The 11,974-nt window shown below is 43.8% G+C and overlaps 1 protein-coding gene across 1 annotated transcript in view; it reads right to left on the bottom strand.

Annotated features, from left to right (window-relative positions):
- Window positions 1–6,626: 6,626 nt before the first annotated feature.
- The window catches only part of tlcd1 (TLC domain containing 1), a 51,016-nt gene continuing 45,668 nt past the window's right edge, over window positions 6,627–11,974 (bottom strand). Inside the window, exon 4 of the mRNA XM_068010477.1 lies at window positions 6,627–10,222. Coding sequence (XP_067866578.1) covers window positions 9,830–10,222 — 393 coding nt within the window. The 3' untranslated portion in view covers window positions 6,627–9,829. The remainder of the gene's footprint in view (window positions 10,223–11,974) is intronic.

Genomic DNA, 11,974 nt, shown 5'->3' with positions numbered 1-11,974 from the left:
CCCCTTTACTCTTGTCTACCTTTCTGTCTCTATCTGCATGTACGTTCATCGCATATGCATGCTAGCGTGGTCATGTCGCATATTCGTGGTCATTAACCGGATTATAGTTTAAGATTAATAAACTTCCACCTTTCTTATTTAAATCTAAGAAACTTGTCTGATTTCTTTGCCTTACAAGTGAACAAGGATTCACTGAGGGGGGAGCTAAAAAGTGTTTTAAAATTAAACCCTGTTACGCTTAAACCAGGTGAAAGCTGAGAGGGAACCCCTAGACCCCTTCTCGCATAGTCATAACATCTGATTCTACCCTCATCCTCACTTGATACTGCTGCTCTGCTGGTTGGGTAGTGGGATAGAGGGGAGCTGAGGGATTGAATCTCTGATGTAAGTTGCATGATAGAATTTCTAATCTTGAAATAGTTTTGTGAGATTAGGAACTCCCCCTCAGCTCATAATAATTTGGCAGCTGTTCACTTAGAATAAAAATATTAAAATAATTTTTCAAGTCATTAGCTATGCATAAAAATTCAGGTTTCTGGGCATTTTTATTACTTTAAACTTGCTGTAGTGGGTTAGATATTGCAACATATTGCTATTTTTATATTACTGTCTATAACTGTATGCAAATGTAATCTGTGGAAATAAAGACTTTTGATAGGAATTTATAAGAGGGATTATAGAGTAAACAGGAATGACTACAATTTATTTCTTTATAATGTTGGCATCATTAACTCATCTTTTTTCTACTAATGGAAATGTAGTAAATTGATTTATTTGACTTTGGGAAAGACAAAACATGGAATTTATATCAAAGATTGAGGTGCAAGGCTGAGCATTATAAAGTGAATCTATTGTCATTTATCAGGTCAGTATGCATTTTTGACATCCTAATAAAAAGACTAAAATATTGTTGTTGTAGCTGTTTTTCTTTTTTTTTTCATTTCTACCTTCTTGATGGCGGCGTCCAGGACGGTGGTCGCGTAAGGTTGGGAAAGGAATTCACCGCAGAGAGAGGGTGAACGGCTGGCAATCCGGGAGAGGACTGCTGACAAAGACCCTGCCAGTTGTGGCCAAGCTTGGAAGGCCACTTGGCTATGTTCGGGGAGCCCGTCTACGGCGACGATCAGGAGGAAGAGCGGCCACATGGTCCCGGCAGCGGCTCCCGCTCACTCGGCGACTCCGCGCTGCTCTTCATATTACTACCAGCATTACTACCTGAACAGCTGTGCATAAGCGAGGTGACTAAATCTGAGGAGCTGGCTAAGATTCATCCAAGTATCCATAAGAAAATAAAGGGGGAAATTGCAGGAATTCTGGAACACATCTTCCAGAAATCACTGAATACTGTAGATGTGCCTGCTTCCACACAACTCCGGCTCGGCTCCCGGATCCTGATCCCGATCCCAGTAGTAGTACACCATTGTAAAAGGGACAATGGTGGGAGCTGATGCAATGTTTTATTACCTGCACCCCCTCGCCCCTCTGCTCCCAGCTCACCCTCTCGCACCCCCTTCCCAGGTCCCCCCTTGCACCATCTTCCCCTCGCACCCCCTCCCCCTGCACCCCTCTCCCCTACCCCCTGCAGCCCCCCTCTCAGCTCCCCCCGCACGCCCTTCCCTCCACCCCTTCCCACCGCACTCCTCCTCCTCGCAACCCCCCCCCCCGCCCACACCCTCTTCCCCCCTTCCCTCCACCTCCTCCCACCGGCATCCGCCTACCCCTGTGTAGGGGCCCCAACAACCCCACTGCCTTGTGGGCGTCTCGGGAGAGATCAAGGCTAAGGGAGTAAACCCTAACAGAAAATCCGGAGCGGAACCCCGAAGGCGGTCATGTGTCACCTTTGGCATGTTTCCGGCAGTTCCTGCAGCCATACTGGTGCCAAACATCGTGCTCTGCACTCCATTGGACCCCACCAGGAAGGCCGGGAGGGGGGTTCTGACGCTTGGGCAACTCACAACCTCCATACATTCGCCCAGGCATGCGCCATGGAGAGGTCACTCCATAGTCGCCTTACAGCGACCAAATCAACATGGAAGGCAGCAGTTACAGGTTATAGGTCCAGCTGAATTGGCGTCACGGGTTGCCTTTGTCGGTGGGAGAGGTCATCGCATCTCACTGGACAGCTACTGCCCGCCTCAAACTGGGCAGCCCCCGGTCAGTACGGTTCTGTCCCGCCACAGTCCACCTGTTTCAATGGGAGCTTGGAGCTGAGGGTCATTGCCCGACTAGTGGACTGTAACACCGCACCAAACAGCACGACCCAAAAAGGAAAGGTACCAGCCCTTCGTTTTGCAAGCTGGAACGTCAGAACAATGTGTCCTGGCCTGTCGGATGACTTTACACAAATCAACGATTCTCGGAAGACCGCCATCATCAACAACAAGCTCAGTAGACTCAACGTGGACATTGCAGCACTTCAGGAGACACGCCTCCCTGCGAGCGGATCTCTAAGAGAGCAAGACTACACCTTCTTCTGGCAGGGTAGGGATCCTGAAGAACCAAGACTGCATGGAGTGGGCTTCGCCATCAGAAATTCTTTGCTCAGCATGATAGAGCCACCCTCAAATGGCTCGGAACACATTTACTGTCCATCCGACTGTTCACTGCCTCTGGTCTAGTACACCTACTCAGCATCTATGCTCCAACACTCTGCTCCCCACCTGAAGCTAAAGACCAGTTCTATGAGGAACTCCATAATATCATTAGTAACATCCCCAACACCGAACATCTATTCCTGCTGGGGGACTTTAATGCCAGGGTTGGGGCTGACCATGACTCATGGCCTTCCTGCCTTGGGCGCTTTGGCATTGGAAGGATGAATGAGAATGGACAGAGACTGCTTGAGCTGTGTACCTATCATAACCTCTGCATCACCAACTCATTCTTTCACACTAAACCCTGTCACCAGGTTTCTTGGAGGCACCCAAGATCACGTCGTTGGCACCAGCTGGACCTCATCGTTACAAGGCGAGCCTCTTTAAACAGTGTTCAAGTCACATGCAGCTTCCACAGTGCGGACTGCGACACCGACCACTCCCTGGTGTGCAGTAAGGTTAGACTCAAACCAAAGAAGCTGCATCACTCCAAGCATAAGGGCCGCCTGCGCATCAACACTAGCAGAATTTCTCATCCACAGCTGTTACGCAAGTTTCTAAATTCACTTGAAAAAGCCCTCCAAAACACTCCCACAGGGGATGCAGGGACCAAGTGGGCCCACATCAGAGACGCCATCTATGACTCAGCAATGACCACCTATGGGAATTGTGTGAAGCGGAATGCAGACTGGTTTCAATCTCACATTGAAGAGCTGGAACCTCTCATAGCCGCTAAGCGCATTGCACTGCTGAACTACAAGAAAGCCCCCAGCGAGTTAACATCCATAGCACTTAAAGCTGCCAGAAGCGCTGCACAAAGAACAGCCAGGCGCTGCGCAAATGACTACTGGCAACACCTATGCAGTCATATCCAGCTGGCCTCTGACACAGGGAATATCAGAGGGATGTATGATGGCATTAAGAGAGCTTTTGGGCTAACCGTCAAGAAGATTGCCCCCCTCAAATCTAAATCAGGGAACACAATCACTGACCAACGCAAACAAATGGACCGCTGGGTGGAACACTACCTAGAACTGTGCTCCAGGGAAAATGTTGTCACTGAGACCGCCCTCAATGCAACCCTGTCTCTGCCAGTCATGGATGAGCTGGACGAACAGCCAACAAAATCGGAACTCAGTGATGCCATTGATTCTCTAGCCAGCGGAAAAGCCCCTGGGAAGTACGGCATTACCCCTGAAATCATCAAGAGTGCCAAGCCTGCTATACTTTCAGCTCTGCACGAACTGCTTTGCCTGTGCTAGGATGAGGGAGCAGTACCACAGGACATGCGCGATGCCAATATCATCACCCTCTATAAGAACAAGGGTGACCACGGTGACTGCAACAACTACCGTGGAATCTCCCTGCTCAGCATAGTGGGGAAGGTCTTCGCTCGTGTCGCTTTAAACAGGCTCCAGAAGCTGGCTGAGTGTGTCTATCCTGAGGCACAGTGTGGCTTTCGAGCAGAGAGATCCACCATTGACATGTTGTTCTCCCTTCGCCAGCTACAGGAGAAATGCCGTGAACAACAGATGCCCCTCTACGTTGCTTTCATTGATCTCACCAAAGCCTTTGACCTCGTCAGCAGAAGTGGTCTCTTCAGACTACTAGAAAAGATTGGATGTTCACCAAAGGTACTAAGTATCATCATCTCATTCCATGACAATATGAAAGACACAATTCAGCATAGCGGCGTCTCATCAGACCCCTTTCCAATCCTGAGTGGTGTGAAACAGGGCTGTGTTCTCCCACCTACACTGTTTGGGATCTTCTTCTCCCTGTTGCTCTCACATGCATTCAAGTCTTCAGAAGAAGCTATTTTCCTCCACTCAAGATCAGGTGGCAGGTTGTTCAACCTTGCCCGTCTAAGAGCGAAGACCAAAGTATGGAAAGTCCTCATCAGGGAACTCCTCTTTGCTGACGATGCTGCATTAACATCTCACACTGAAGAGTGTCTGCAGAAACTCATCGACAGGTTTGAGGCTGCCTGCAATGAATTTGGCCTAACCATCAGCCTCAAGAAAACGAACATCATGGGACAGGACGTCAGAAATGCCCCATCTATCAATATCGGCGATCACACTCTGGAAGTGGTTCAAGTGTTCACCTACCTAGGCTCAACTATCACCAGTAACCTGTCTCTCGATGCAGAATTAAACAAGCGCATAGGAAAGGCTTCCTCTGCTATGTCCAGACTGGCCAAGAGAGTGTGGGAAAATGGCGCACTGACACAGAACATAAAAGTCCAAGTGTATCAAGCCTGTGTCCTCAGTACCTTGCTCTACGGCAGCGAGGCCTGGACAACGTATGTCAGCCAAGAGCGACGTCTCAATTCATTCCATCTTCGCTGCGTCCGGAGAATCCTTGGCATCAGGTGGCAGGACCGTATCTCCAACACAGACGTCCTCGAGGCGGCCAACATCCCCAGCATATACACCCTACTAAGCCAGCGGCACCTGAGATGGCTTGGCCATGTGAGCTGCATGGAAGATGGCAGGATCCCCAAGGACACATTGTACAGCGAGCTCGTCACTGGTACCAGACCCACCGGCCGTCCATGGCTCCGCTTTAAAGACGTCTGCAAACGCGACATGAAGTCCTGTGACACTGATCACATGTCGTGGGAGTCAGTTGCCAGTGATTGCCAGAGCTGGCGGGCAACCAAAAAGGCGGGGCTAAAGCGTGGCGAGTCAAAGAGACTTAGCAGTTGGCAGGAAAAAAGACAGAAGCGCAAGGAGAGAGCCAACTGTGTAACAGCCCTGACAACCAATTTTATCTGCAGCACCTGTGGAAGAGTCTGTCACTCTAGAATTGGCCTTTATAGCCACTCCAGGCGCTGCTGCACAAACCACTGCCCACCTCCAGGCGCTTACCCATTGTCTCTCGAGACAAGGAGGCCAAAGAAGAAAGAAGAGTCCCAAAAGATCATAGGCATCTCTCTCTATTAGAGAAAGACAGTGGTAGTGTATAGCTTGGGGCAAGGCGAGGACTCAGGCCTCTATGAACTACCACAGCAGGTTCAGGGATTGAACCCACACAATTGGCATCTTTCTGCAATGCACTCTAGCTGTCTAGCTAACTGACCCCCTACTAAAACGTAGACACCACTCTATATCTGTGCTGTACTGAATAATTTCACTAGGTGGTGTATGTGTTGCAGTAAGTTCAGATGTAAAAGGTTTGGGGGCTTTAAAAATATCTGTGGTTCTTAGTCATGGTTTTTAATTAAATTCAGGTTTTATACATGTGGCCCATTTTACAATCAGGTGCAAAACAAAACGGTACCCAGAGCTGTTTCATCTATATTAATATACAAGCAAAATACTGCAGATGCTGGAAATCTGAAATAAAAACAAGAAGTGCTGGAAATACTCAGCAGGTCTGGCAACATTTGTGCAGAGAGAAGCAGAGTTAACATTTCAGGTCAGTGACCCTTCTTCAGTTCTGATGGTCAGTGACCTGAAACGTTAACTCTGCTTCTCTCTGCACAAATGTTGCCAGACCTGAGTATTTCCAGCATTTGTTGTTTTTATTTCTGTTTCATCTATAGCTCCCTTCAGGATCGGAGTGGAGCCTTACACAGACACACAGTGCTCCTTACTTGGGAGCATCTGCAGAAATCTCTGTGGATACTCTCAATATCACCCCTTGTCTGCTGCACTGGAAAGTGCGTTTGACTGGAGAAAGACTCACCCCGTCCATGTAGAAGTAAGCTGAATTGGAAAAATCCTCTTGCTGTCCAGGAGTAACCCGAAATAATGCAATGGGACTCCACTAAACCACATTTTAATGAAGAATTTCTGAGATAAATATAAAACTTTGGACCAGGATTCTAAAACGTGAGATGGTGAACAATTTTTTAATACAAGTATTTCTGGTGCAAATGCAAATTCTTCAAACTGTAGATTTCAGACAAAACACTAAACTGTGAGCACATATATTACTTATGCCTGCAGTATTAGCATATTTGCAGTCCCAGTGGACATTGTTCATTTTTAAGATGGTCTCTTTTGAAAACATAATGCATTGAAGTTCACAGAATGTAATTTTATTTGTCAAAGATTCTGAAAAACATAGAAAACTCTACATTTTATTGTCTCTTTTTATACTAGGCAACAAATGCTATTAGCAGCACCAATGACTTTAATGAAAAGAACATAGATTCCACCAGTTCGGGCAGATTCATAATATCCCAACATCTGCCTGTCATCCCGGTTGGATTAAAAGAGAGATATAGTTAAATTTACTCCTCGTCAGCAAACTAGATTTAATTGTAACACAGCAGATTCTCATTAGATGTTCAATATCCTGTTGATAGTAACTGTCACCCATAGAGTAACTCACCTAATTCATGCTTGGTTTTATAATATTCCAGGCCAGCTTTTTAATATTTTTTGGAACAGAATAAGCTTAGTGCAGTGAATGCTGTGTTAGTAGCAGGAGGCTTTGCAGAATTTGCCTATTATTGAAGAAATCACAAACAACAATGCACACTGTTATAATAGCTAGGTTGCTTTCAGATGTCGGACTACTCAGCTTGTCAAACTAATCTGTGACACATGCAATAAGTTGCATTAGTCCTTTATAAAAAGTCAATTTGTGTGGTATACCACCATAAAAGAGAACTGAATCTGTCCATTTATAACCATGGGAAGTTGATGCCAAAGCTATAGAAAACTATGGAGACTCAACTCTCATTTTTCATCTGAGAGGAATGCAGTGCTGCAGTTGGACATTTCTAGAAAGTATTATTAGGAAAATAACATTATAGAGCAATCTGCAATGTTTCATTTAATTCTACAAAATTAGAGAGGATATGGCGTATAAAAATAATGATGCAGTTCCATAATTAGGCAAGAGTTTACACTTTGACATTTGGGAGAGTGTGCTACAGTGACAGATGATAGAAAACTTTGCATTTAATATTAATAAAAGTTAGAGAAAGAAATGCGACTGGGAATAATCCACAAGAGTTCTGAAATGCATTAAAAGAACAGCCAGAGCTGTTCGACCAAGACAAAGCTCCCAGGTTACCACTTGTCGGAGCTATTCCAATAATGCTACAAATCACACGAGAGAATCAATGCCAATTCCTCTCCTTACATTTGTCTTTGCTTTACCCATCTGACATTAATTTGCAGCCACATGTCTTTAGGAATGTTTAGCTTGCAAGTTAGAATTTCCTATTTAGCAAGTTTTGGAGCAGCTAAAGAAGGCAGGTGAAATGCAGTCCCATTGAAACTTAGAATAAATATACTTGGGCAACTTGAAAAATGCAAAATATAAATTCTTTCTACTTGTTTACTTCTTCCAAAACATAGATATATTGAAACAGTTCAGTAGAATTGCATTTCTGCTATGATATTGCACTTTAATGAATTTGTGGTGCTGGTATGTTAACAGGTAATGCTAACACATTATAACTAGTACACTACTTTCTCAATCTCCTTGCAAGACAAAAGAAAGTGCCTTCAAAGACATCAAGGTTACGCATAACTGCTATTTCCATTTTGTGTAGACAATGGCTTGTAATCTTTTGACATGAGTTGTACAATTAATATACATATATTTTAAGTATCAAGCCGCCAACAGCGTGGTTCAATCCCCGTACAGGATGTGGTAGTTCATGGAGGCCTGCCTCCTCACCTTGCACCACGCTTGCGGAGTGGTTACCCTCAAGCTATACATCACCAACTGTCTTTCCCTAATGGGGAGAGATGCCTATGGTCCTTTGGGACTACGGCTAGAGCAAAGCAATTTTAAGTATCCTACTGTTCTCCACTGCAATATCTTTTGATATCTTAAATAAAATGCAGTAAATTAGTTTTGCATCAATTTTAAGGTAAGTTTTAATTTTATGAATGCAGTTAAACACTGTAAGTGCTTAATGCAATATTAATGCTATGAAGTCATCTGCACATAATTAAAGATTAAATGTTTTGGAATTATATAATGTGAACATGTCAAAGGTGCTATGGTACCTCACCTGAGTAGCCTGAAATTTATGCATGAATTTAGATCGTGATATTTTCTGTGGGAATTACATTAGGAATCTTGCCTATCTCCAGTAGACTGAGGCGGAAACCACTTAAGGAAATGATCCGCCAACTCACCCCTGCCATTCTGGCATTTTCAGAGGAACCAATAGGCCTATAATACGGGCAGGACAATTATTATTACCCTAAAATAGATATGAATACACCATATAATGGATTTCCCATCGTTTGTAACGTCAGCAACCCTGGAATAAAGAGCCTGTTTGTTCCTGCCTCCAACATTGCTATGGAATGCAGAGGCACTATTTCATTGGTAAGGGACTGGAAGGCCAATAGCTGCTCAATGGTTACATAGGCGAAGGTACTTTTCAAAAAAAAGTTTACAAATTTTTAAACATCTTAAGACAGCACGGAGGATGCTGATGACACTAAACTGTGGTGGGCTTCCATGACCTGCTGCACCCATTTTCCACATCTGCTCCAGGCAGACTCCCTGACTGAGGCCTACCAAAGTCTGACTCTGGAAAATTGTTAAGCATCAGAGGTACATCCTTATGGCAGGCTCCTACCCCACCAAATGCATGCATGTCAGGACTCCACAACTGCAGAGTCCACAGTGTTGGCAGATTATTCACCACAGGGGACACCACAGCCAATCCTGACCCTGCCCTTCGCCTGACAGCCATAGACCTGAACTTTCAGCAGGGATTACTCGACTGTATATTAGAGGCAGGAATCTCAGTTCTTTTTTACCTGTCTAACCCAAGATTACTGAAACCATGTAGTTCCCCCCAACACTGTCTCAGCAGAGATCAACTGACTCAACACAAACCAGGCATCAAACATGTTCCTTGTTTATATTGCTCATCCATTCACAGGATAAATTTGCCAAATTTAAGGGGTAGCTGTGTCAGTCCTCCTTAATTGTATTATTACACTTGCATCTTTTATTTCCTGTGTTTTTATACATTATGAGAAAACATGTACAGTTTTTATCCCTCTAACATTTTGTTTGTTTACAATTCTTGTCCTACCCAATGTAGCCATTTTGGCTAATAAAGAATAATACATATTGTACTGGCTGTGTTATTTTCCTTCCGTAGCAGCCATAAGACTCACCCCATTAGATATATTACATTAGAAATGCAATCTTAGACAGACAGCAGTGTTAAAATGTAAGTTATTCTGCTCTAAGTATTTATTCCAGCCTAAACCATCAGTCTTAAATGCAAGAGTCTTTTAATCATCCACAAACTTTGTGTTATTATTCCCATTCTGTAAGTAGTGCTTTGGCTTCCTGAAGAAATCTGTACGGATCAGACGGTAGAAGTAAACCAAGATCATGACATTCATTATATTCAAGGACAGATTGATGTAGCCTGCATCCGGGAGGACGCGTAAATTCTTCATCATGAACCAAGTGAGGTAAAACTGAGCAGACAGCCGAAAAACAATATAGGTGAAGACATTGATGTACTTGTTGTAGTGGTACAGCTGAGAGGTCTGTGCATTCGCCAGTTTTAGAAGCAGTCGGGTATGAAGGAAAATGCTGTTTACCTCAACAAACAATGCAACAGCAGCTCCAGCGACATAGTGATGGGTCAGCACTATATACAGGAAAGTGGAAATTACCTGGGGAGAAAATGCATCTTGTGAAATGGCAGCAACTGGGTTATCATTGTGAGTTGCTTTATTTCCATATATTCATGCCAATCCTGGTTACTTGTACTATAATTCTTGTGTAATTTTACTTAAAGTATTATGTCTCCTCAATTAAAAGCTCATAATATCATGGATTATCATAACGTTTTACATACAGGAACACCATTTTGCATTGGGGTACAGGCCTGAAATCCAGATGTACATTAGAGGAAAATGTGCACTTAAAAGGTTATATTATTTAAGAGTATTTCATATATTATTGGTTGGACTTAGGCTGATAATTTTTTTAAATTCATTCATGGGATGTGGGCGTCTCTGGCTAGGCTATTGCCCATCCCTAATTGCCCTTGAGAAGGTGGTGGTGAGCTGCCTTCTTGAATTGCTGCAGTCCATGTGAGGTAGGTACACCCACAGTGCTGTTAGGAAGGGAGTTCCAGGATTTTGACCCAGCGATAGTGAAGGAACAGCGATATAATTCCAAGTCAGGATAGTGTGTGACTTGGAGGGGAAGTTGCAGGTGGTGGTGTTCCCATGCATTTGCTTGTCCTTCTAGTTGGTAGAGGACGCGGGTTTGGAAGGTGCTGTCTAAGGAGCATTGGTGCGTTGTTGAAGTGCATCTTGTAGATGGTATACACTGCTTGTGATATGCTTTTTCAAGACCTCTAATTAGCCCCATTATTACCAACATTAGGACTTTATTCTGGTGTTGTATAACTCAAAATAGTTTCTCCTCTTCTTAATTCATAGTTGGTTAATTCAAATTATTCGATTTATCAAACTTTTAGCACTAAGTTGCCACTCTGCTTTCATTGCTTAATTCAGATTAATGAATAATTTAAAAATATTAGCAAAAAGTGAATCTTTAGGAGTGGACAGTCTCTGGAGGCAACCCAAATTTGAAAAATCATTACACATATAAAAATTCTAAATGTACTACCAGCTGTTTTACAGTTTAAGTGAACACATAATGAACATGTCACACATCCACCATAATGCTTTACTGAAATGTAATTCACAACAATTAAGTACGTGCAAAAAAATTCACTGGACTGGAAGTCAAAGTTATTTTCACGGACAAGGATAAATTCCACGATTGTCCAGTCCTAGGAGATTTCTTTTTTTTTTTCTTTCTTTTGGGCCTCCTTATCTCGAGAGACAATGGATACGCGCCTGGAGGTGGTCAGTGGTTTGTGAAGCAGCGCCTGGAGTGGCTATAAAGGCCAATTCTGGAGTGACAGGCTCTTCCACAGGTGCTGCAGAGAAATTTGTTTGTTGGGGCTGTTGCACAGTTGGCTCTCCCCTTGCGCCTCTGTCTTTTTTCCTGCCAACTACTAAGTCTCTTCGTAGGAGATTAATAAATGCAAAATTACTAAGTCGTACACTATTTCCCAGTATGTGTTCCTAGTGGGTGTGACTCCATATATTCATCTAATTTATCCTATTATGCTGATCATTGTGTTGGAAATGAATCTGAAATGTCAGGTGCGCTTTGTGTGTAGCAACATGTGAAACAAAATTCAAATACTTCCACTTCTTCAGCATAAAATCTTCAGGAGTTCTTGCAAGACACTTTACCTGGTTTGTTCACATGGGAGGGTGGAATGGCATGATGTCATTGTGTAGTCACTTTGCGGATTACATCTCATGCTACTTCCAATTTTATTTTTAATACTGTTTGGATAAAGTTGAGATAGCTCCAGCATATAGGTCCCAGGTTTGATT

The sequence above is a fragment of the Heterodontus francisci genome, chromosome 30 (genome assembly GCF_036365525.1).
Source record: "Heterodontus francisci isolate sHetFra1 chromosome 30, sHetFra1.hap1, whole genome shotgun sequence".
Taxonomy (NCBI): Eukaryota; Metazoa; Chordata; class Chondrichthyes; order Heterodontiformes; family Heterodontidae; genus Heterodontus; species Heterodontus francisci.
Note: the sequence above shows the minus strand (reverse complement) of the source record. Positions and strands in the feature narration are given on the sequence as shown.